Source organism: Chiloscyllium plagiosum, chromosome 15 (assembly GCF_004010195.1).
Source record: "Chiloscyllium plagiosum isolate BGI_BamShark_2017 chromosome 15, ASM401019v2, whole genome shotgun sequence".
NCBI lineage: Eukaryota > Metazoa > Chordata > Chondrichthyes > Orectolobiformes > Hemiscylliidae > Chiloscyllium > Chiloscyllium plagiosum.
Genome location: NC_057724.1, coordinates 1,468,691 through 1,495,697, shown reverse-complemented (window position 1 = coordinate 1,495,697; position 27,007 = coordinate 1,468,691). Strand labels below are relative to the sequence as shown.

The following is a 27,007-nucleotide window of genomic DNA, read 5'->3' as shown; positions in this document are numbered from 1 at the left end:
AGGACTGGGAATGACAGCAGCAGTTCAGCAAGTAGAAAGATTGAGGGGAAGGTATATGTTAGGACCAGTAAATCAAGAAGGCAGAGACAGGTAAATGAACACAATGGTACTAATAGGCTGAAGTGCATTTATTTCACCACAAGGCGTGTTGTAGGTAAGGCAGATGAGCTTCGAGGCTTGATCAAATGAGAAAATGATGATTTTCAAAGTTTGGGTGAAGATTTGTAGGTCGGGTGCTCGTTGTTGTGGTTCTGTTCGCCGAGCTGGAAGTTTTTGTTGCAAACGTTTCGTCCCCTGTCCAGGTGACATCCTCAGTGCTTGGGAGCCTCCTGTGAAGCGCTTCTGTGGTGTTTCCTCCGGCATTTATAGTGGCCTGTCCCTGCCGCTTCCGGTTGTCAGTTTCAGCTGTCCGCTGTAGTGGCTGGTATATTGGGTCCAGGTCGATGTGTTTGTTGATGGAGTTTGTGGATGAGTGCCATGCTTCTAGGAATTCCCTGGCTGTTCTTTGTTTGGCTTGCCCTATAATGGTAGTGTTGTCCCAGTCGAATTCATGTTGCTTGTCGAATTCCCTGGCTGTTCTTTGTCTGTCTGTGTGTGTATGTCTGTCTGGGGTAGGGGTTGCACTACATACACACACATATTCCTACACACACACACTCTCACATACACATGGACACAGGTACACACAGACGCGCACACAGACACCCACACACATCCTTATAGACACACACACTCCCACACTCACACATGCATCCCCTCACAGACTTAAGACACTCTGCACTCACTACACACACACACACATACACACACTTTCTCACACTCACAACCCCCAGCCCAGACAGACACACACACACACAGACAAAGATACACATGCACACAAATATTTTGTGGGGTGAATTTGTACTTGTACATTTGTACTTGTACATTGTACTTTGCTCAAAAACTGCATACATTCATGTAGAACTCTGAGCTCAAAAACTTCATGAATTTATGTAAAACTCTGTTATCTCACTTTTTAGATTAGAATCAATCTAAACATCAGGTCATAGACAGAGAACACAGGGGGCTAACACCTTCAACATATTGTCTAGCTATCACCATTGTTAACAGCTAACCCGAGAATGCAACTTTAAAAAAAAGGTTTTGTGATTTACACATGAAAGAAGTGAAACTATCACTGTATTGTAAGAGATGAAAGGCTTAACAGACAATCAATTTTTCAATGTATAATTTCAGTTACATCACACTGTAAATTTTTGCTCTAAATTCTGTGTTACGATCGAGCCCTCCACTATCACCCGATGAAGGAGTGTCGCTCCGAAAGCTAGTGTGCTTCCAATTAAACCTGTTGGACTATAAACCTGGTGTTGTGTGATTTTTAACTTTGTACACCCCAGTTCAACACCGGCATCTCCAAATCAAGATTGGTGTAATCACTATAGGCCTGCCAACAGCCATCAAGACATTCAGGAACAAATATCTATGCAGGTTATGGAAAGATGCAATAAAAACAGAGTCGTCATAGTGAGCCTTTAACTTCCTGAATAATGACTGGAACTCCCTCCGAGCAAAAGGCTCAGATGGGGCAAAATTTGTTAAGTGCATTCAAGCAGGTTTCTTGAAACAGTACGTGGATGTTTCAACTAAAGGCCACACTGGACCTTGTACTGGCTAATGAGCCTGGCCAGATGACTGACCTTTCTGTGGGAGAGCACTTTAGAAACAGTGATCACAATTCCACAAGTATTCAGATAGCTAAGAATAAGGATAAGTGTGGGAGGGTACCAAATTGGGGGAGGGCAAATTGCATCAGTAATAGACAAGAGCTAGGGAGTGTTAATTTGGAGCAGCTGTTATTAGGCAAGTTCACAATTGAAGTGTGGGAGTTGTTTAAAGACCTACTGATCAGCGTTCAGGAGGAAGGAATAGGATGGCAAAATAAAAGACACCTTGAATAATGAGGGAGGTTGCGAATTTAGTCAAAACTTAAAAGAAGCATGTATAAAATTTAGTAGATAAAATCAACAGGCCACGTTACGAATATAAAGAAAATAGGAAAGAACTCAAGCAGGGAGTTAATAGAGCAAGAAGGGGCCATGAAATTACCTCAGCCAGTAGGGTTAAAGAGAATCCAAAGGCATCCTACAGATACATTAAAAACAAAAGAACAACTAGGGAGAAGATAGGACCACTCAAGGACACAGGAGGGAACTTGTTCCTCTGTTCAAGAAGGGAAATAGGAATAATCCAGGAGAGTATAGACTGGAAAGTCTCACATCAGTGTTTGGGAAGCTGTTAGAGAGAATTCTTAAGGATAGGATTTACGTGCATTTGGAAAAGTATGGCCTGATTAGGGACAGTCAGTGTGGGCTTTGTGCAGTGTAGATCATGTCTTAATAAGTTGATTGAATTTTTCCAGGAGGTGATGAAGATGATTGATGATGGTAGAGCAGTGAATGTTGTCTACATGGATTTTAGCAAGGCTTTTGGTAGGGTCCCTCCTGGTAGGCTCATCCAGAACATTAAGATACATAGGATCCAGGGTGACTTGGCAACGTGGATTCAGAATTGGCTTGCCCATAGAAGGCAGAGGATATTGGTGTAAGGGTATTTTTCTGGCTGGAGTTTTGTGACTAGCGGTGTTTTGCAGGAATCCATATGAGGACCTCCGCTGTTTATGATATACACAAATGATTAGAATGAAAATGAGGATGGGTAGGTTAGTAAGTTAGCAGACGGTACAAAGATTGATGGAATTGTGGATGGTGTAGAAGCTTGTTAAAAAATACTACAAGATATAGATCAATTGCAGATATGGGCAGAGACATGGCAGATGGAGTTTAATCCAGGTAAGTATGAGGTGCTGCATTTTGGGAGATCAAATATTAAGGAAAGTATACAGTTAATGGCAGGACCCTGAACAACATTGATGTACAGAGATATCTTGAGGTGCAAATCCATAGCTCCCTGGAAGTGGCCACGCAAGTAGATAGGGTGGCAAAGAAGGTGTATAGCAAGCTTGTTTTTATTGGTCGAGGATTAGAGTGCAAGGTGTTGCAGCTTTGTAAGACTTTGGTTAGGCCACACCGAGAGTACTGTGTTCAATTCTGGTCACGATAAGGAAGGATATGGAGGCTTTGGAGAGGGTGCAGAAGATGTTTACCAAAATGCTACCTGGATTAGAGGGAATGAGCTATTAGGAGAGGTTAGAAAAACTGGGGTTATTTTCTCAGCAGTGGCAGAGGCAGCAGGGACACTTACTAGAAGTCGATAAAATTATGAGATGCATAGGTAGGGTTGAAGGTTGGAATCTTTAGTCCAGAGTTAAAATTTCTAACACTAAGGTGAGATGGGGAAAGTTCACAGGAGATGTGAAGGACAAGTATTTTACACAGAGAGTGGCAGGAGTCTGGAATTCCACTAGTGGAGGCAGATACGATAGGGGCATTTAAAAGACTTTTAGATAAGCACATGAATATGAAAGGACTGAAGGGATATGGATCAAGGCCAGGCAGAAAGGATTAGTTTAGAACATAGAACGTAGATCAGTACAGCATAGTACAGGCCCTTCAGTCCATGAAGTTGTGCTGACCATTTATTTTAATCTAAGATCAGCCTAACCTACACACCCCTCAATTTACTGCTGTCCATGCGCTTGTCCAGCAGTCTCTTAAATGTCCCCAATGTCTCTGAATCTACTACCACTGCTGGCAGTGCATTCCATGGATCCACCACTCTCTGTGTAAAGAACCTATCTCTGACATTTCCCCGAACCTTCCTCCAATCACCTTAAATTTATGATCCCCCGTGACAGCCATTTCTGCCCTGGAGAAAAATCTCTGGCTATCTGTACTATCTGTGCCTCTCATTATCTTGTACACCTCTATCAAGTCACCTCTGTTCTCTCTTCTCTCCAGTGCGAAAAGCCCCAGCTCACTCAACGTCTCTTCATAAGACAAGCCCTCCAATCCAGGCAGCATCCTGGTAAATCTCCTCTGCACCCTCTTCCATGTATCTACATCCTTCCCATAATGAGGTGATAAGAACTGGATACAATATTCCAAGTGTGGTCTAACCAGGTTTTTATAGAGCTGCAGCAAAACCTCTTGGCTCTTAAACTCAATTCCCCGTTAATAAAAGCCAAAACACCACATGCCTTCTTAACAACCCTATCAAATTGAGTGGCAACTTTGAGGGATCTATGTACAGGACCCCAAGATCCGCTGTTCCTCCACCCTGCCAAGAATCTTAACTTTAACCCTGTATTCAGCATTCAAATTCGACCTTCCAAAATTAAACATTTCACATTTATCCAGGCTGAACTCCATCTGCCACTCAGCCCAGCTCTGCATCCAGTCAATGTCTTGTTGTAGCCTGCGACAGCCTTCGAGACTATCTACAACCTTTATGTCACGGAAAACTTACTAACCCATCCTTCCACTTCTTTATCAAAGTCATTCATAAAACCCACAAAACACAGAGGCTCACAAACAGATCCCTGCGGGACACCATTGGTCACTGATCTCCAGGCAGAATACTTTTCATCCACTACCACTTGCTGTCTTCTTTTTGTCAGCCAATTCTGTATATAGACAGCCAAATTTTCCTGTATCCTGTACCTCCTAACTTTCTGAATGAACCTACCATAGGGATCCTTATCAAATGCCTTACTGAAACCCATATACACCAAAACAATTTATCAACTTGTCTCGTCACAACCTCAAAGAACTCAATAAGGCTTGTGAGGCATGACCTCCTCTTCAGAAAGCCATGTTGACTATCTTTAATCAAGCTATGATTTCTAAATAGTCATAAGTCCGATCTCTTCAAATCCTTTTATTCTGATGCAACATTTGGCACAAAATCGTGGGCTGAAGGGCCTGTTCCTGTGCTCTACAGTTCTATATTCTATGTTCTCGGTGTGTAAGAGTAATAATTATACAAGGGGATTTCCATTCTCCTAACATAAATTGGGATAGTTATGTTAACGGTCAAGAAGGAGCAGATTTCTTGAAATGTATCCAGGGGAGTTTTTGTGTCAATATGTACAAAGTGCAAGTAGGAACTGCACAGTGCTGGATCTGGTTCTGGGGAAAGAAACTGGACAAGTGTTCAGCATGGCAGTGGGGGAGCATTTTTGCAGGAAGGAAAATGATGGCCTGCCAAAGACAGCTTTGGATTGTGTGAAGGCAGATTTCATTAAAACAAGGTAGGATCTGCCCTCAGTAGACTGGGAACAGCCTGTTGCATTGTAAGTCTCCTGCGGAGCCATGTGGGAAGCATTTGAAAACGAGCTGAGGAGAGTGCAGGTTCAACATGTACTCTTAAGAGGGAAATGCGGGAGCAATAAGTCCAGAGAACTCTTGATGTCTGGGACAATTCACGATTGGATATGGCAGAAGAGTAGGGCCTTTAACAAGACCAAAGGGAACAATTCAGTTGTGGCCCTCAAGGAATACAGAAAGTGAAGGAGGGAATTTAAGGAAGCAGTTGGAAAATTAAACAAAAAGGGGCATGAAAAAGGACAAAGAATCCTAGGTTATTTTATAAATATTAAAAGGAAGAGGTTAACCCAGGGAAAACGTAGGGCCTATTAGGGACCAGGGAGACAACTCTTTGTTCAACTGCAGGATTTTGGAAGGGGTTGAATAAATACTTTGCTTTGGTAGTCATTCTGGGAAAAAGAGAACATAGACTGTGAGGAACTTGCACAGTTTGACTTAGGGAATGGGGAGGCGTTAGAGGATCTGTCAGAGTTAAAAACAGGCCAATCCCTTGGCTCAGGCTGCAGTGTGAGGCGAGGCAGGGAATTGCTGGGGCTCTGACACAGATTTTAAATCTTCAAAATATGATGTGTGTGTGGATGAGGAAAGTTCAGCTGATGTAGTTTATATCATAGAGTCATAGAGATGTACAGCATGGAAACAGAACCTTTGGTCCATGCTGAACAGATCCTAAATTATTCTCGTCCCATTTGCCAGCACTTGGCCCATTACCCTCTAAACTCTTCCTATTCAAGTACCCATTCAGATGCTTTTTAAATGTTGTAATTGTACCAGCTTCCACCACTTCCTCTGACAGCTCATCCCATACGTGCACCACCCTCCATATAAAACGTTGCCCCTTTTGAATTTTCCCCTCTCACCTTAAACCTATGCTGTCTAGTTTTGGACCACCCCACCCTGGGGAAAAAAACCTTGGCTATTCACCCGATCCATTTCCCTTATGATGTTATAAACCTCTATAAGGTAACCCCTTAGCCTCTGACACTCCAGGGAAAATAGCCCCAGCCTATTCAGCATCTCCCTATAGATCAAACCTCCAACCAAGGCAACATCCCTGTAATTTTTTTCTGAACCCTGTCAAGCTTTACAAGAACTTTCCTATAACAGAGGGACCAGATTTGAATACACCATTCCAAAAATGATCTAACTCATGTCCTCTACAGCCACAACATGACCTTCCAATTCCTATACTCAGTGCACTGACACATGAAGGTAAGCTTACTGAAAGCCTTCTTCACTATCCTGTGTATCTGGTAGTTCAAATTCAAAGAACTATGAACCCACACTCCAAGATCTTTATTCAGAAACAGTCCACAGAACCTTACCATTAAGTGTGTAAGTCCTGCCCTGATTTGCCTTTCCAAAATGCAGCACCTCACAGTTATCTAAATTAAACTCCATCTGCCACTCCTCAGCTCATCTTATCAAGGTCCTGATGTACATTGAGGTAACCTTTGTTGCTGTCCACCAAGCCTCCAATTTGGGGTCATCTGCAAACTTCCTAACCATTCCTCCATGATCAATGTCCAAATCATTTACTTCAATGGCGAAAAGCAGTGGACCCAGAACCGATCCTTAGGGCACACTGTTGGCCTCAGGCTTCCAGTCTGAAAAGCAACCCTGCACCACTACCTTTACCTTTAAGCCAGTTCTGTATCCAAATGGCTAATTCCCTCTGTATTCCATCTGATTTAACCTTGCTAACCAGTGTATCACAAGGAACCTATTGAACACCTGACTGAAGTTCATACAGATCAGCTTTGGCAGAATTTGTAGTATAATGGGGACAGGAGTTGAGGCAAGATGTAGTATAATGAGTAATTCCTCACTCCGATATGTGAAGTCACGGTAAACCTCTTTGTAGGAAGTGATGTAACATCATATGATCTTGCTCTCTCTTTTCTGCCTTGTGGCAAGATGAAGGCATAGTAAGAGATTGCTTAAATACTATTAATATTTTCCTTACTACAGTAAATTTTCTTTCGCAGTACAATAATGCCAGACTCCAGCCTCTGGACACTCCTCTCTCACCCCCCCAGTATCCCTTCTATCCACCTGACCAAACCTCTTGTCAGCTGCACTTTTCAACAACGACCTCTATGCCAATTGTCTGTCCATCCTTTCCTCACCCTGAGGATGCTCTAACTTCCAAGTTCTCTCAGTCAGGTAGAGTGTTAATGGTGAGTGTGTTTGGCTTGTGACCATTTATTGTTGTCTGCTTTCCTCCAGCCGACCCCATGTTCAGAGTCACGGTGCCTGGGCTCTGTCATGTTCCCCAAAGAGCTTGTGCACAAGCCTGAAGCTCCAACCCAGTCCAAGGAACAACTGCTGCACCGAGCGACACATTTCCTCGAACAGTACTACACAACCATGAAAAGGTACATCAAATAATAGTGGAGTGTGCGTCAGAGCCCAAGCTCAGAAGGGTTGGGTGAAGATGGGTCTCAGCAGAGACAGTTTTGTGCTTGAGTGCGGGTTGGCTATACTCAGGCAGAAAGTGCGTGGGATTGAAGGGTATTTTGACTGAGGAGAGTGTGTAGGAGATATTTCAGCTACCTGCTCAATGTTCAAAAACTAAGCTGGGCTCTGCCATTCTCTGTCACAGAGCAGGAACGCCAGCACACAGTCAACGCTTAATGGAGCTACAGAGGGAGATAGACATGACCGGTACTTATCAACTCACCCCGAATGAGCTGATCTTCGGGGCAAAGCTGGCCTGGAGGAATGCAGCGCGGTGTGTGGGCCGAATACAATGGAGTCGCTTACAGGTGAGAGTGCCACTCCCTCTCCCCCAGCCTCTGTCTCTTTCCCTTTCTCTTACACTGTCTTTATCTCGCTGTATCATTTTTTTGTGTAACATGTTTCTTTTTCTCTCAATGATACTTACCTTTGTCTTGCATACACTCCCTCTCTTTCTTCATTTTGCTCTCAATCCTGGATTCTCTTAGATTTCCAACTGTCTCTCTTTCGTTTTCTGTTTTCCTTCTCTGTTCATATTTGCCTCTTTCAGACTGTAATTCTCTCACTCTCTTTCTGCCTCCACACTCTCCCTGACTGTCTCACTGTTGGCCATGCTGTGTCACAATTGGTTTTGCCTCAATGGGACAGGTTTATTCTGCTACTGCAATGAAAATGATACCACATCAATGAAGGCATTGAGCCCATCAAGTCCATGGTCTTTGAGAGATCTATTCAATCAGTCACAATCCCCGGCTCTTTCTTTCAATCATACAATTTTTCTCCTTTGATGTATACAAGGAGTTTATGTTAACTTTATATTGGCTCCATCCATTTTATAGATGGCACACAATCTGTTGGTGGAGACAAAGGGTGGCAGCTTACCTGGATCTGAGTGACATGAGGGGCTACAGTGAAATGTGTGTAAGAATGAGTAGTCCAGTGAGGCCTATCAAAGTAAGTTTGTAGTGGCATCAGGCAGTCAAGAAGAAATTCATAATAGGAGGCATGGCGTGCAGTACCAGGGATGTCTTACTGTATTGTATAGGGCTTGGGGAGACCACACCTGGAGTATTGTGTACAGTTTTGCTCTTCTTATCTGAGGAAAGATGTTCTGGCTGTGGACCAACTGCAGCAAAGGTTTACCAGATATAAGATGGCTGGATTGACGCCTAAGGAGAGATTGGGTCAGCTCGGACTATATTCACCGGAGTTTAGAAGAATGAATAAGGATGTCATAGAAACCTATGAAAATCTAACAGGACTAGACAGGGTAAATGCAGTAAGGATGTTTCCGATGGCTAGTAGTTCAGAACCAGAGGTCACTGTCTAAGGATATGGGGTAGGCCATTTAGGTCTGAGATGAGTTAATGGCCCTGCTCACCTCATGAACTCTGCTTATGATTTTACAAAACTCACTGAACCAATTTGTCTTCAGGAAAAACTGACAGAGAAACCAGAGTGAGTGCTCGTTAAGTCATCTTAATATTTGCTCCGAATATCCACCATCTCTCCCATGTTCAATATGCACAGTAGGTTATTATCCACAAGCAGAAGCCATACATGTCATTACAATATGGATATGAGCACCCTGAATTTTGGGTGCCATTGCCACTATCTCATCATTGCACTGGCAGTGTACCCTTTAGACTGAGACTTCTCTAACTGGATTCATTGGCAACCAACAATGTAGTTACTGCAAAGGGACAAGTACCCAGTCGCAGAGTCCACTAAGCTACATTCCAGGGCTGATCCATTGTGCTCCCAGTAGGTAATCACCTACCAAATTGGCAACAACATGCATCCCTTGCCCTGCCTTGCCCTGCAGTGACAATTTGCATAGTCAGGAAATGCAGTTGTATGACAATACTCAGTCAAGGGCATATACCACTTAGACATCATTGTGTTTTGTCAACCTACCACTTGCATCAGGTGGCAGCAGCATTCATACCAAGCAACCTGCATCTTGTCTGAATATCTAATCAAATTGGTGAAGCCCATAGGGCACCTGTCAGTCAGGGGACCCCAGCATGGCAGTCTCCATTATCCATCTGGGCTTCAATCATGGTCAGGCACTACTTTGCAAAATATCTGTATCTCTGTGATACAGGGAGCTATGCATGGATCTGACTCATCTTTTCTTTTCAATGATTTATAGCTTATCTCTGCCTCTCTGTCTTTCTCTATGTCTCCTTCGTATTCTATCTGACTCCCTCTCCCCCTACTGCTTATTGCACTTGTTCACTTTCATGCTGATTTCAGTTTTTATTCTTTGCTGACAGTTGTTTGATGCTCAAGATTGCAATACAGTGGAAGAGATGTTCACCTACATCTGCAATCACATCAAATATTCGACTAATAAGGGAAATATCAGGTAATGTGACCTCCTCCACTTTATATCCAGAGCCAGAATGAAGATTCTCAGAGACAAGTAGAAAACATAACACCTTCTTTTCTCCAATTGCTGTTAGTTGAACCTGCTATATTGAACTCTCTGTTATAGATCTGCCATCACAATCTTCCCTCAGCGCTCAGATGGAAACAGGGACTTTCGAATATGGAACAGTCAATACATTCGGTATGCAGGGTTCACTCAGGAAGATGGTACAATCATGGGAGATGGTGCCAGTGTTGAGTTCACTGAGGTAATGATGTACAAAATGTCACTTCTTGTGGTGCCTCCTACCAAAGATCAAACACACGCTTTCCAACAAATTCAAAATGTTGGGCTTTTCTTGATTCCTGTTTGAATTCAGACTCCAGAACATCTGCTGAGAAGCTGGGTGTAGACCTGGGGCATAGTGTCACAGAATGGTTGCAGCATCAATGTAGGCCGTTTAACCCATCTTCTTCGTACTGGTGCTGTGTATAACAAGTCACCTTGCCTTATCCCCTCAGCTTTATTCTGCAACTTGCAAATATTGTCTGTTTGGGTGTTTGTTCAATTCCCTTGACAAAGTCTTGGTACACCCTCCTGACCTCAAATCCCTTTGAAGCTATTCAGTAACACTCTTTACCGTAACATCTAGGAGGCTGTCATCTTGAATTCATATCAGTGGCCACGCAAATGCCTGACAGTTGTTTGATGCTCGGGATTGCAATACAGTGCATATGCCTATCTGTTCCTCTGACCATAGAAGCCACTGCTTTTCCAATCATTCTCTGCTGCATTCCTGGTCTGGTTTCCGCTGCTGCAGAGCAGTTCAAAGTTCAGTGGGAAATACACCTCCAGTTGGTCCTGAGTTAAATTCACCTTTGAGTCATTACTTATATTCAACTAAAACTATGTAAACTGTCTTTGATTAAGTTTTGCACCAATGAGTACACAGAGTCATACGGCATGGAAACAGACCCTTTGTTCAACCTATCCATGCCGACCACGTTTCTCAAACTAAACTAATTTGACTGAGCTGCATTTGGCTCAGTTTATCTGTCCAAATGTCTTTTAAATGTTGTAACTGCTTCATTTGTGAATTATGACTGGGCTGTGACAGTTTGAACAGAATGGGAATTGGGTGAAATGAGCTCGCGGTTGTAGCAGTTCTTGGGAACTGAAACTAAGGCGTGATGGTCAGAAAGATTTGGGGGTTTGCTGATCTCTGAGAGAAAGCAGCTACAGCTCTGCTGTTTCTTCTGACCATGTGTCATTATCTCTGCTCTTTGTCTCATTTTGCTGTTTTGTCCACTCTATCTCCAGCTTTGTCTGCAGCTCGGTTGGAAGCCTAAGAGGAGCCGGTTCACAGTGCTGCCCTTAGTCTTACAGGCAAATGGTGAAACTCCTCAGCTCTTCGAAATCCCTCCAGAACTGATCCTGGAAGTTCCCATACAACACCCACAGTAAGTTAAGACTGCAGTCCATTTGTCTTTACTCTGCCCACTCAAAAGACTAACTGTAGGGCCCTCCCTGAGCACCTGTCCAAATGCTGTTTGGAGCAGAGCATCGGGAGCAGGGGACTTGATTGAGTTTTTTGTAGAAGTAAGTAAGAGGATTGATGAGGGAAGGGCATGAATGTGATCTATCTGGACTTCAGTAAGGTGTTCGACAAGGTTCCCCATGGGAGACTGGTTAGCAAGGTTAGAGCTCTTAGACTACAGGAAGAATTAGCCACTTGGATACAGAATTGGCTCAAAGATAGAAGACAGAAGGTGGTGATAGAAGGTTGCTTTCCAGACTGGAGATCTGTGACCAGTGGAGTGCCACAAGGATCATTTATATAAATGATTTATATAAATTCATCATTTATATAAATGCTTTGGTTGTGAACATTGGAAGTATAGTTAGTAAGTTTGCACTGACACCAAAATTGGAGGTGTAGTGGATAGCAAAGAAGGTTACCTCAGATTACAATGGAATCTTGATCAGATGGGCCAATGAGCTGAGGACTGGCGGATGGAGTTTAATTTAGATAAATGCGAGATGCTGCATTTTGGGAAAGCAAATCTTAGCAGGACTTATACACTTAATGGTAAGGTCCTAGCTAGTATTGCTGAGCAAAGACACCTTGGAGTGCAGGTTCATAGCTCCTTGAAAGTGGAGGCACAGGTAGATAGGATAGTGAAGAAGACTTTCCTTTATTGGCCAGAGCATTGAGTATAGGAGTTGGGAGGTCAGGTTGCATCTGTACAGGATATTAGTTTGGCCACTGTTGGAATATTGTGTGCAATTCTGGTCTCCTTCCTATCGGAAAGATGTTGCGAAACTTGAAAGGGTTTAGAAAAGATTTACAAGGATGTTACCAGGGCTGGAGTATTTGAGCTATAGGGAGAGGCTGAATACGCTGTAGCTGCTTTCCCTGGAGCGTCGGAGGCTGAAGGGTGACTTTATCGAGGTTTATAAAATTGTGAAGCAGGTGGGGGAGTCCAGACCCAGAGGTTTAGGGTGAGAGGGTGGTGCATATATGGAATCAGCTGCCAGAGTAAAGCTTGTACATTTGTGGCATTTAAAATGCATCTGGATGGGTATATGAATATAAAGGGTTTAGAGGGATATGGACTAAGTGCTGGCAAATGGGGCTAGATTAGGTTAGGATATCATGTCGGCATGGACGAGTTGGACCGAAGGGTCTGTTTCCATGCTGTACATCTCTATGACTCTATGACTCTAAGTGAGGCCTAGATGGGCCTGAGTAACCCCAGAGCTGGTGGTTACACTGATATGAACAATGCTATGTTGTTTGGGGCTGAATGAAGATCTGTTTCAGACTTGAAAGCTGATGGAGCCCTCAGCCTAACACTGGCATTGAACTTTAAGCCAAGGGTGGCTATGAGACCTGCAGTAGACAAGATGTAGGTTGTAACTCATGCGGAAAGTCAGGAGGCATGGGATAGAGGGAAATTTGGCCAATTGGATAGAAAACTGGCTAACCGGTCGAAGGCAGAGAGTGGTGGTAGATGGTAAATATTCAGCCTGGAGCCCAGTTACAAGTGGAGTCCCGCAGGGATCAGTTCTGGGTCCTCTGCTGTTCGTAATTTTTATTAATGACTTGGATGAGGGAGTCGAAGGGTGGGTCAGGAAATTTGCAGATGATACGAAGATAGGTGGAGGGCCTGTGCCCGAAGCGTCGAATCTCCTGTTCCCTGGATGCTGCCTGACCTGCTGTGCTGTTCCAGCAATAAAGTTTCAACTTTGATCTCCAGCATCTGCAGACCTCACTTTCTCCTCCAATAAAGGACCTGGCCAATGACATTCACACCTCACAAATGAGCAAAGAAAACTTTTTAGAATGCTGGGCCATTAGATCTTTACCCAATGATTATAGCCAGCATGGTAAGCTCAGCAGTGATGACATTTAACATTGTCATTTACCTGCCAGGCAAAAGAATTTCAGCATCTGTGTATCTGCATGCTTAGCATGTACCAGGAAATGATTGAATCATCGGATCTGTATTACCGTTAACCCCACGTGACCGTGATGCTTAACTGCTACCCTTTCGGATGCTAATAAAGCCACTGTTTTAAATAGCTACAATTTGGGTTCTTTACCCAGAGAGTGGTGGGGGCATGGAATGCGCTGCCCGTGGGAGTGGTAGAGTCGGGATCATTGGCGACCTTTAAGCGGCATTTGGGTAGGTACATGGATGGGTACTTAATCTAGGTTAGAAGTTCGGCACAACATCGTGGGCCGAAGGGCCTGTTCTGTGCTGTATTGTTCTATGTTCTATGTTCTATGTAACTCAGATGTAACTCAGATCTGAAACCCAGTGGAGGTGAACGTGATGCCTGAACGATGTACAGGTAAATACACATACATTTTACACCTGGCAGCTATGCCTGTACAAACCTCAGTTAGGATTAGGTCTGGCATAGTCTTGGTGAACTTCACATTAGTCCGATTGATCTGTAAGTCTGATACAGTCCTACATAGCAAGGCTTCAAATATGTCCAGAGTAATTGTATTTGGGTTCTGTTGGCTGTTGATTGAATACTTAGCTTTCTCTCTCCTGCCTGCAGTTATGAATGGTTTTCGGAGCTAAATCTGAAATGGTACGCTCTCCCGGCTGTTGCCAACATGCTGCTTGAGATTGGAGGCCTGGAGTTCCCAGCCGCACCCTTCAATGGTTGGTACACAGGCAGTGAGATTGGCGTGAGGAATTACTGTGATTCAACACGATACAATCTACTCCAGGTAAAGGTTCTACCTTTCTGTATCAGGGGTGCAGAGGTCAGACATTATAATCTTCTAAGCTCAACTGTCATTTCAGCCCAAGATTTAGTTAAAGTGCTTCATAGCACTTTAAAAACTATCATCCATCTGATCACCTACTTTCCCAATCCCCCATTGCCCAATCCCCCATTGCCCAACCACATACTCATTGGAACATGCAATCATAGAATTATTAAGGTACAGACTCAAGCAATGACTGGCTCTATTATCTGGGGCCTACCTCCTGCCTTTTCCCCATATCCATGCACACTATTATCAACCAAAAAAAAATGCCCTTATATGGGCCTCAATTGAACTTGCTTCCACCACATTTCGAGCGAGTACGTTCCACATCCTAACTACTCACTGTGAAAATTTGTCTTATACAAGGGCAACACCACTGCTCCCTAAATCATGTTTGGAGTGAATGAATTTGGCTGTTTGTTTGCACAGTGATACAAGTGACTGAGAAAAGTGCATCATTCTGTGGTCCTCTCACTCTCACACTGCAACTGAACACGTGCAAAATCTGTTGTCACCCAAACAAACACAACATGAAAGCACTGGTGATGACAGTGAATTTATTGGTGATAAACCTGCTGCTGAAATAAAGTCTGCAAAGGTATGTGGCTAATGGCTTTGGAGGCTGGTGTACAATGTAGAAAAATGTCGGGATGTAACTTTGGCAGGAAGAATAGGAAAACAGATTGGGATTGAAAGGGTGAGAGAGTTTAAAATCCTCCAGGACAAGGGTATGGGTGTCCTTGTATGTCCAATCAAAGGAGTCAATTGTGGCACAGAAAGAGGTCACACTGTCTCCCCCTGGAGTGATCCAGTCAGTCTCACCCCCTTGCTGTTGTCGACAGCCTCAGTGAGTTTTTCAACTATCTATGCAGTTACTTTTTAGAATCACTGTCTCCAGTTCCTCAAAGGCAGCAGATTCTAGATATTTGTCTAAAATAAGTCACCCTTCACATTCTCCTTGCTCAGAGCCTTAAATTGATCACCCCTGTGCTAAACTAGTAAATCATATATTTATGTACATGCTCTGGTTGTGAATAAAATGTGAATCAGTCTAAGGTTAGGGCATAGTCACCCAAACAAGTTTAGGCTCTTGTGGCATTGTTGTGGGGAGCTTTTGTCTGAGTCACGGCCGTGGGAAAGTGGCTGAAGAAGTTGATTTTGAAAATTACTCCATTTGACTCAGAGAACCAGTCCCCACCTGGAAGTGGCTGTTCTGTGGAAGGGAAAAGTAGCCTACACTTACACTGAACAAGGTATTATAAGACTTAGGTTAGGCCACACTTAGAGTATTGTGTTTAATTCTGGTCGCCACATTACAGGAAGGCTTTGGAAAGGGTGCAGAAGAGGTTTACCAGGATGCTGCATAGATTACAGGGCAGAAGATATTTGGAGAAGCTAGAAAAACTCAGATTGTTTTCTCTGCAGTGGCGGAGGCTGAGGGGAGACTTGATTGAAGTTTTTAAAATTACGAGATGCATAGATAAGGTTGACGCTAAAAATCTTTTTTCCCAGAGTTGAAATGTCTCATACTAGGGGGCGTGCATTTAAGTGAAGATGAGAAAAGTTCAAAGGAGATGTGAGGACCAAGTATTTTATACAGAGAGTGGTAGGAGTACGGAATATGTTGTTGGGGATGGTGGTGGAGGCAGATATGATAGGGGTATTTAAGGGATTTTTGGATAAGCACATGAATATGCATGGCATGGAGGGATATAGACCAAGGACAGGTAAAAGGGATTTAGTGCCATGTTTGGCACAGCATCATGGGCTGAAGGGCCTGTTCCTGTGCTGCACAGATCAATGTTCTATGTTCTTAACCAGTTTGGAAGACAAACTGGGTGCTTCTGAGATTGATATTTATTAAATTAACGCCCGTCGTTATTGTACAATCAGACAACAAAAACAATCTTTCCTTGTCTGTCATCTGCAAACTTGTCTTTATCTTATCCACCTCAATCAAATCTGCCCTCAATCTTCTTCGCTCCACAGAGAACAACACCAGCTTCTCCAACGAGCCTTGTCTTTAAAATCCCTCTTCCCTGGTAAATCTCCTCTGCCCCCTGTCAAAGTCCCCCTCATCTTTTTTAAAATGTTGGGATCAAAATTTACCTGTTTTCATTGGAGAAAAGAAGGTTTAGGGGTGACATGATAGAGGTGTACAAGATGATTAGGGGTTTAGATAGGGTTGACCATGAGAACCTTTTTCCACGTATGGAGTCAGCTAGTATGAGGTGGCATAGCTTTAAATTAAGGGGTGGTAGGTGTAGGACAGATGTTAGGGGTCGATTCTTTACTCAGCGAGTCGTAAGTTCATGGAATGCCCTGCCAGTAGCAGTGGTGGACTCTCCCTCTTTATGGGCATTTAAACGGGCATTGGATAGGCATATGAAGGATAGTGGGCTTGGATCGGCGCAACATCGAGGGCCAAAGGGCCTGTACTGCGCTGTATTTTTCTATGTTCTATGTTCTAAAACTGAATACAATGCTCGAGTTGTGACTGAAGCAAATCTTTGTAATGGTTCAGAATAACTTCCCTGCTTTTGTATCAAGAATCTCTATGAATGAAGCTCGAGAATGCCATAGGATTAATTAATCACTTCCTCAATGTGTACTGCTCCTTCAATGATTGAAGCATGGTACCTCCCTTTGTCACTCTTTCAAATTCAGCATTCAGATTCCATTGTCTTTCCCTGTCCCTTCTACAAATAAGATGTTGACCTTTTTTGCAAGAGGCTTGGGGTATAAAAGTACAGATGTCCTGTTATAACTGTGCAGGGTGTGATGGGACTATATCTGGAATGCTGTGCATAGTTTTGATCTATTTGCTTACGAAGGGACATGCTTAGATTGGAGGCAGGTCTGAAATGGTTTATGAGGCTGATTTCTGGGATGATGAGGTTATCTTACGAGGAAAGGTTGAATATGTTGGGCTTGTACACATTGGAATCTAGAAGAATGAGAAACAACATTATTGACACATATAAGATTCTACGAGAGCTTCAAAGGGTACCTCATGGTAGAATGATAACCTGAATTCCACAGACTAAAAAATTGGGGTCTGCATTACAGAGGGAGATGATGAAATGATGGGAAAGAACAGCAACAGTCTTTACTGGACCTCACTATGTAGAGAGGATGGAAGGGAGGATGTCTTTTGTTCAATCCCATCTTTTCTTGATCTGTCACATATATCTCTTTTTCCAGGAAGTTGCCGAGAGGATGGGATTGGAGAGATCGAAGATCACATCCCTGTGGAAGGACAAAGCTGCTGTGGAGCTGACTGTTGCCGTTCTCCATAGTTTTCAGGTAGAGACAGGAATAGGTGGCGACAAGAGTGACATCCAACCATACCCTGTTCCACCCTTGCCCTGCCTACCAGGGGCAGTAGAGGACCTGATGTCTTCTTTATTCTAATCGAGGTGGGCCAGTGGATCAACCACTGATCTTTCACTGCTCAGAGGCCCTGTTATAACGAGACAACATCCCTCATGGAGACAGGATGGGAGTCAGGAAATGTCAGACTTCAGAAAAGGACCCTCCCTCACCTCTGGTGTCCTGTTTGCAACTGCCTCCAGTGACTCCCCCACTGTCCTAGAGTCTCTTTTCACATTTACTCACTTCTTTTGTGGGGTCTCCTTGCTCTCCCATTCACCAGCGCTGTAACTCTGGGTGGTCCAGGCCTGTGTTGGCTGAATGGTCAATGCAGTGTGCCTAATGCCAGTGGGCAACTGCTCCTAAGAGGGGGTTTAACATTTAGGCCTCAGCTTGCTACCTCCCATTGGAGTCTGTTGTGTTTGCAGCTAATGAAAGTGACAATAGTCGATCATCATACCATCACTGAGTCCTTCATGAAGCATCTGGAGAATGAACATCGGCTTCGTGGTGGCTGCCCCACAGACTGGGTTTGGATTGTTCCTCCGATATCTGGAAGTCTAACTCCAGCCTTTCACCAGGAATTCCTCAATTACAATCTTTCTCCAGCATTCCACTATCAGGTAATGTCTGTTGACACTGTTTCACTTCTCACCTTTCTCTCTATTCCCAACTCTTCCAAGTTACCTTTCCAGCTACCCTTCAAACTTAATTACCCATCTTCATCCCCATCACCCCCTCAAGCCCCATTCACTCATCATATCCCAGATCCCAATCCTCATATCCTCCTCACGTTTCCAACTCTTTTGCCATCTTCAAATGATCTGATCAAATCTTTAGCTTCCTCATGGCCCCAATTCTATTTACTTATGCTCTTGTTTACATTTCTCAGTCCAGTTTAGCCAACCTCTGCCCACTTCCAGATTTCCAATGTCCACCTTTGTGGATTGTATGCCATCATTGTACATGTCTGCCCTTCCTTCACTCCATATCTTGCATTCCCCATCATATCTCCCACATTGTCCCATCATACTTACTGAACCCTCTCCCTTCTTCCCAAAATCCACAGATTCACCTTTTCCCATCTCCTCAACACCCATTCGGAAAGCGTATTGCATCTTCCCAAAAATCACCCACACTCATGATTAAGGAATTCTGTAACATTTTGCAACTAACTTGGAATCCCTCTCCCTCTTCCCCTCCAAAAGAATATATCATTAAATAGAAAGGGATTCACAGTGAGCCATGATTGATTGATGGTTTGTCAAAAACATTTGAGTAATAAATCTTGAAAAATTGGGAATTTTGGTGCTAACTTCAAATGACCTAGAACTTCCCCAGAACACTCTCAGGAAGACCTTCAGACAAGATTTGGTCTCTGGAATACCCTGTTTGGAAAGCACCTGTCCTATGCATTAATTAATGGAGTTGAGGGTCAGGGTGCCCAGATGAGGCAGATTGGGATCATAGGTTGGAAATTGGGTGGGTGGCAAAGATCAAAAGATTGAGGCCATGAATCAAGGGTTGAGTTTATATAACAAAGGTCTGCAGTCGAGAGTGAGTTGCAGATATGAGACTCAAGAGTCACAGATTAAGGGTCAAGGATCACAATTCTTGTGGGTTTACTGACGAGTTGGAATGAGGGTTGGGTGTTAAGTGTTGAAGCTCAGACCAGGTATGACAAATCAAGAGTCAGAGTTCATTGTTTGAGGGTCAGTGGGCACATGTTGAGGTTCAGGACAACAAATTAAAGGTCAGGGAACATACAAGGGTCAGGGAGCAAAGATCAAGTGTCTGGCTGAGTATTGGAATGGAGGAGTGTGTAAATGGTACTAGGGTCAAAGGACACATATTGTGAGTAAGGGGCCACATATCAAGGGTTCAGAGGCAGGAATCAAGGATTACATGGAATGTATCAAGGAACAGGGAACACAAGTCAAGGTTTAGGGTATCAATTAAGAATCGGGGGGCCCAGACTGAGGGTTGGGGGACACAGGTCACAGCATTGGTTGGTCACAATAGGACTAATGTGCAGAATTTAGTTCTGGATTTGGCACCAACAACAGCATTAGCCGTGCTACCTATACTGGCCTCAGCAATGAATCCACAGGGAACCTGAAGTGCGGACCTGCCCCGACACTGGCACAGTCCTTTACTGTGTTCTTCCTCATGCACCCTCATTGGCTATTGGCACTCAGCCTGGCACTGTCACAGGTATCATCAATGATAATTGTAAAACGTAATTGTAAAAAATCTCCTTGTGGGAAAAGAAAACAAAGCTGACATTTATTTTTAATCTTGCAGACAGATCCCTGGAAAACCCATGTATGGAAAGAAAGTGATGGGTTTCTTTTGAAAAAACGCCCAATTGGATTCAAGGAACTTGCAACGTAAGATGCAAGGGTAACAGTGAGGCTTGCCAGAGGGATATGGCTGCTGTATATATGAGTCTGAAATGGAATAAAGAAGTGGAAAGGATTAACGATCAAATGCAGTAACCAGCACTCATTGTAATAATGTAACAAGGACTTTGTCAGGATAAAGAAAGAGTTTGTAGGATTTCTGGGGCTAGCCTGCTCCAAACAGTCTCTGTAGCAATGTACATCTCAGATTCAGGGAGTATATAGTTGCTGTAATGCACTAAACATCAGATTGTTTACTCAATAACTTTTCTAGTTTGACCAGTAGATAACATCCACACTCAGTCACATCATGAGTGCAAGGACCTATATCAAACATTTATTACTGGATGGTGTGTACCGTATGTGGGGTGGGGGTGGGGGAACGGGGGTATGATTTTGAAGGATGCTCTCTGGTGGGTTGTTGTGATTAGCACTCTCCTTGTGCTGTCTGACAGGGCGGTGACATTTTCCACCAAATTGATGTCCCGAGTCATGGCCAAACGGATAAAAGTGACAATTCTCTATGCCACAGAAACCGGCAAATCAGAAACTTTTGCCAGGAAGTTGTGTGAAATCTTTAAGAAGGCCTTTGACCCAAAGGTGAGTGACTATGATCAATTACACAGGGATCTAAGGTTTTATTGGCATCAGTTATCTTAATGAAGATTACCATAAGTGTTCATTGCATACATTGAGTACATAGCCACCATGCTTTAATTCCCCTCATCCAGGCCATTGATTGTAAAAGGTTGAGGCCTCTGTACAGATCCTCCCAATCAGATAAATGCCAATTCACGCATATATTATCTGCCAACCAGGCAATTTTCTGCCTATGTTAATCTGTTACACCTTCACAACGAGCTCCTACTTTGCGCAATAATCTTTTCTGTTGAACCTTCTGGAAATCCATGCATTAGTGGGCTGTCCTTTACCTACAGCACATGTTACTCTTTCAACAAGCTCCAATACATTGGTGAAAGGGGTTGTCTTTCACATAATCCTGTTGACTCTTCTCAATTACATTGGGTTTTTCTAAATGTAGAACGGTACACTTGTTAATGAATAAATAGCAAACAACCCTCTTACCAAGAGGGTGAGTCAGAAAACAGGAAACTATGGGTGGGAGAGTTAACTTGACATCTTTGATGTGGAAGCTGTTGCAATTTATCATTAAGAAATGTACCGTTCTACGTTTAGAAAAACCCAATGTAATTGAGAAGAGTCAACAGGGTTGTGTGAAAGGCAACTCCTTTCACCAGTGTATTGGAGTTTGTTGAAAGAGTAACATGTGCTGTAGGTAAAGGACAGCCCACTAATGCATTATACATGGATTTCCAGAAAACATTGGACAAGGTTCAACAGGAAAGATTACGGCACAAAGTAGGAGCTCATGGTATAGGTGCTACAGATTAAAATAGGCAGAAAATTACCTGGCTGACGTATAACATGAGTGAATTGGTAGGATCTATACTGGGCCTCAACCTTTTACAATCATTGGCCTAGATGAGGGGAATGAAAGCATGGTGGCTAAATTGTCAGATAACCCAAAGAAAGGTAGGAAGTTAAGTTGTTAAGGTAACTAGGGAAGTTGCATATGGAAATGGATGGGTTAAGACAGTTGGTAAAAACTGGAAGATGGATTATAATATGGGAAAAAGTGAAAGTGTTCACTTGTGCAGGAAGTTTTAAGAAAGTACAATATTACTTAGTTGGAGATTGATTGCATAGTTCTTGGATGTAGAGGGTCTAGGTGTTCCAGTGCATAGTTCAAAAAAGATAGTGTACAGGTGTAGCAAATGATAAGGTGGGCCAGTGGGATGCTACCCTTCACTCAAGGGGAAACTGAGGATATTGTGCCTCAGTTTTACAGAGCTTTCGTGAGACTACTGTAGTTTTGAATTCCTTACTTAAAGAACAAGGTAGATGGCTCAGAGGAGGTTTACCAGATTGATGCCTGGAATGAGTCCATCTGTAAATCTCTCAATTATCAAAGGAGGAGATTGGACAAATTGGGCTTGTTTCCACTGGTATGGGAAGAATGATGGATATTTTGATTGAAATTTACCAAATCCTGAATTGATCTTGAGAAGATGGAGATTGAAATGTCTGTTTTTATTCATTCAAAGCCTGTGGACTTCACTGGCTCGGTCAAGATTTATCGCTCATCCTTAACTGCCCTGGAAGTTATTGGTGATCAGCCTTGTCTTAAACTGCTGGACTTCATTTTGTGTAGAGACATCCACAATACTTAATTTTGAGGAGTGAGTCAGAATTAGGAGGCACTATTAAAAATTAAGGGTCACCCTTTCAGCAGAGTTGAGAATTTTTTTCTCTCAAAATATTGTGCAACTTTGGAATTTTAACTCAAAAGGTGGGAGTCAGTAAATATTTTTAAGGTGGGGGTAAAAAGGTTCTTTTTAGGGAGGGGAATCGAGGAGTATCAGGACATGCCTTGCAAGTGTAATTTTGAGCATAGATAGATTAGTCACAGACTTGGTGAGTTGTAGAACAGTTTTGAAGGGCCAAATGGTTCCACTCCAAATTTTTATGTTCTTGAATGGAGGGATTAAATTCTAGAAAGAAGGATGAAGAAATGGAGATGGTGGAAATATTCAGGAACAGAAAGAATATGGATAAATAAGCAGAGTGAGGGCTGAATGTACAGATGAAACAACAAGCAATAGATTGAATGGAAAGACAGAAAACTAGAAGTAGATGGTCGTGGGATCAAACAAAGAAGGGATTAATGTTGATAAGAAGAATAAGGAGGGAGGAGCTAGAATGGAAGAGGTTAAAATTAAGAGATTTACAGATGGATGGGCACAGTTCTGGAATAAAGGGATTGAAGATTGAATGAAAGGACGAAGAGCTGGCTGACAACGGGATGGTTGTGTAAACAGCACATGGTGGGGTTGTAATTGCATACCACCATCTCCATCAGTAGCTCTCTCTCTGTCTCTCTCGATTAATCTCCCTCTCACTCTACTTCTCTCTCTCTCCATTTCATGTCTTCTCCGGCAGGTTATGTGTATGGACGAGTATGACATCATTAATCTTCAACACGAAACCTTAGTTCTCACTGTTACCAGCACTTTTGGAAATGGAGACCCGCCTGAGAATGGCCAGGTACAATTCCCATCAGTCACCGCTGGCACACTGTCATTCACAGTCCAAGATGGAGCACACAGTTGGACACAGTCTCTGATAATCCAGATTGAGCACACACTGGAACTGTGTTACTGATAGTCTGGAAAGGAGCACACACAGGGACAAATCACTGATAGTCCAACATGGAACATACACTGGGACAGTGCCATTGACAATCCAACATGGAAAACATACTAGGATAGTGTTAATGATGGTCCAACATGAAGTACACACTGGACAGTGTCAGTGATAGTCTGGGATCAAGCACACACTGAGACAGTGTCAGTAATAGTCCAGGATTAAATACACATTGGTACAGTATCAGTTATATTCCAAGATTAACCGTACACCGAGACAGTGTCAGTAATAGTCCAGGATCAACCACGCACTTGGACATTGTCACTGATGGTCCAGGATCGAGCACATCATGGGACAGTTTAATTTGATAATCTGGGCATGGAGCAGATGTGGGACAGATGTCAGGCAATATTTCTAATGCTTCTCCCCTGTCTGTCTGTGCACTAACTGTCCTCTCACATTTGCAGCATTTTGCTGACCATTTAATGGAGATGGCAAATCCAAATTCCAGTTTTGAGCAGGCAAGGTGAGTAACTGGATTTCTCAAGCAGTGCTAGCCAGCTGAGACTGAGAGATAGGATGAGGGCCTTTCTACATCCCACCTGCTCCAGTGTAGAGATTGTCTGTGGTTTATGTCCAACTACATGGTCCATGCATCTTCCGAGTTAGTTTCAATTCACATGCTTCACCACTCCAGGGCAGGTAGGACCTGAACCTGGACCTTATGGCCCAGAGGCTGGGAGACTAATTCTGCACCAAAGATCCTGAGATTTCATTTCCTGACCAAATGGGAATCTGCATTGACATGTTCAGTTGTCCTTCAGACTCAACTGGATTCCCTGGATGAAGGACCTCTCCCTAACATTACGTTTAAAAGGTAAAGCTTTCCCAGAATGTTCTGGAGTCTGGACCTTTCGTGGGAACCCCCACACTTCTGAATACTGAGAAATCTTCACTGGAAATCCCGGACACTGGGAACTCCCTCTGTCCCAAGATGGGTTTGAAAGAAAGGATAGGAATTTTCTATAATAAAGAAATTGTATGTCTGCATTTCTGTTTGTATGTTTGAGAATGTGTTTGTCTGAGAGAGATGGAGAATGTATCTGAGAGACAGAGGTGGAGGGTATGCGTGTGGGAGGTGTGTATAGTGTGTATGAGAGAGAGAGATGGAGTGTTTCTGTATGTGTGTCTGTATCTAAATGTGTGTCATATTTGCTGTGTAATGCCATTCTTCCACCTGCTTTTGAGTTTTTATTTTCTCTCTTTCATGAGTTACAAAGCTCGGTTTAACAGTTTATCTGAAGATGATTTTGAAGCATACATTGGGGCAGTTACTGAAGACAACAGTTTGGAGAGCACAGGACCATTAGCCAGTGTACGGTAAGGAGATTATAAATCCTATCTGATGTAATGTTAGCTGTGGCTTAGCCTGTTGTAACTCATCTCAAAGTCACAAGGTTCTCAGTTCAAGTCCAACTCTGAGGCTCAATGACATACATTGAGGCTGATGCCCCAGTGAAGTGTTGAGAGCGCACTGCAGTGTTGGAGGTGCCATCTCTTGGGTAAGATGTAAACATAGGCCCAGTCTGCCTTCTTGGATTGTTGTAAAAACAGCAGATCAGAGGGGTGATAGTCACCACTAACCACCACATTTCCAGGTCAGTGTTCATCTCTCTATCGATATCCCAAGAAATAGATCATTATCTCATTGCTATTTGTGAGATGTTGCTGTGTGCATAATGATTGCTAGGTTTCCTACATCACATGATGGCACAGTGGCCCAGTGGTTAGCACTGCTGCCTCACAGTGCCAGGGATCCAGGTTTGATTCTACCCTGCCTGTGTGGAGTTTGCACACTCTCTCCGTGTTTGTGTGGGTTTCCATTGGGTGCTCCAGTTTCCTCCCACAGTCCAAAGATGTGCAGGTTGGGTGGATTGGCCATGCTAAATTGCCCACAGTGTTCAAGGATGTGCAGGCTAGAAGGGTTAGCCACAGGAAATGCAGGGAGATGAGTCTGGGTGGGATGCTATTGGTGTGTTGGGCCAAATGGCCTGTTTCCACACTCTTGGGATTCTATAAATACAGTAGTGACTACACCTGAAAATGTCCCAAATTGGCTGTAAGTCACTTTGAGACATTTAGTCTTCCTCAAAGCATGAGGGAATGTCTTTCTTTGTGAAATTGTGTAGCTGACAGTCACACAAAAGGAATCTAAGACACCCAGAGAAAAGAACCCAAATTATTTTAGCTGCTGGGGATACATTGCATTTTACAGAGGTTCCTAATTAAATTTGAAGGGCACATGTTCAGTTGGCAGGATTGAAGCCGGATTATGTACAGTAAATGCATTCTTTTGTGAATATTTGAATATGATTGTAACATTGGATTAGAGAACCACTCAAAGAAAATTTCCTGTTCTTCCAATAACCAACAAAGATAGAGGAAGATAAGCAGATATCCCATCAGATATCAGTGTTTGGAGAGCACAAACTTCTCTGACATTGTTGCATTGAGTCACAGAACACAGACAAAGGTCCTGCCAGTCAAAAACAGCTAACTAGTCTAATCCTACTTTTCAGCAATTGGCCTATAGCCTTGTCATCACAATTGCACATCTATATACTTGTTAAGTTATGAGGATTTCTGACTCTCCTACCTTTACAGCAGAGCTCCAGATTCCCACTACTTCTGAGAGAAAAGATTTTTCCTTACATTTCCATGGACCTTTTGCATCTTAGCTTAAATCCATGCCCCCTTGTCATTGCTCCCTCCATCAGGGGTAAAGGTTTATTCATGTTTACCCTATCTATGCCCCTTATAATTTGAGTAAGATTTTAACCTGTGTCTACATCACCAATCGAACCCATGACCTTTAAACTCCAAGGGAAACTGAGCCAATTCACACTTGTCCAGGAGGTGGGAATGTCTCAGCATGACACTGGAGAAGAGGGGAAGATAGAGATGAGTTTGGTTGAGGACAGTGAAGATTTTGGTTGGGTTTAGGATATGTGAGCAATTTGGTTTGGTTTGGTTTGGGGAATTGAGTGGGGGTGTAGATTGAGGTGAATGAGGAGGCAGAGGATTTGTGTCGAGAAAAGTTGGAATAGTTATTTGGTGGTACAGGGCTGGTTTTGGCATTTGGGTAGAAAAGATGTAGGTTTGAGTGAGGTTAGGGTTTATGATGAATTTACATGGTTTTGGGTGGGTGGTTGGGTGCTTGCAAATCCAGGAATGGCCACAGCTCCCAGAGGAACTGACTGAACAAATGATCAGTGATCCTTTGATTGCCCAGTAGCCTCAGAGGATGTCCTGGATGTCCTGTTAAATGGCAGTGGACATCCAATCTTGAGCTCATATAAGGTTCCAGGATTGTTAGATGCAGGACATGTGGCCAAGCATTGTTGTTAACTTACAAGGCACAATGAGTGGACACCCAATATTCAGTCTTGATTTTAGTATAGCAGAGTAGGCTAAGACACCAAATGAAGTATCAACAAACAAACTCATGCTTTTATCTCAATTGAGGCTTCGAGGCATGGTAGTAGTTTGGTGTACCAATCTTTACATTGCTGAGACTAAACGCCAGCTCGCGGACACC

General features: G+C 43.2%; 1 protein-coding gene across 3 annotated transcripts in view; it reads left to right on the top strand.

Annotated features, from left to right (window-relative positions):
• LOC122557039 (nitric oxide synthase, brain-like) overlaps positions 1-27,007 on the top strand; it is a 122,478-nt gene that overhangs the window by 29,544 nt on the left and 65,927 nt on the right. For all 3 annotated transcript variants that reach the window (XM_043704268.1, XM_043704266.1, XM_043704267.1), the window contains exons 3-15: positions 7,515-7,663; positions 7,891-8,053; positions 10,025-10,116; positions 10,246-10,387; positions 11,440-11,579; positions 14,194-14,368; positions 17,615-17,716; positions 18,211-18,405; positions 20,087-20,172; positions 20,640-20,784; positions 23,206-23,310; positions 23,877-23,935; positions 24,682-24,789. In XM_043704268.1, coding sequence (XP_043560203.1) covers positions 7,515-7,663; positions 7,891-8,053; positions 10,025-10,116; positions 10,246-10,387; positions 11,440-11,579; positions 14,194-14,368; positions 17,615-17,716; positions 18,211-18,405; positions 20,087-20,172; positions 20,640-20,784; positions 23,206-23,310; positions 23,877-23,935; positions 24,682-24,789 — 1,661 coding nt within the window. The remainder of the gene's footprint in view (positions 1-7,514; positions 7,664-7,890; positions 8,054-10,024; positions 10,117-10,245; positions 10,388-11,439; positions 11,580-14,193; positions 14,369-17,614; positions 17,717-18,210; positions 18,406-20,086; positions 20,173-20,639; positions 20,785-23,205; positions 23,311-23,876; positions 23,936-24,681; positions 24,790-27,007) is intronic.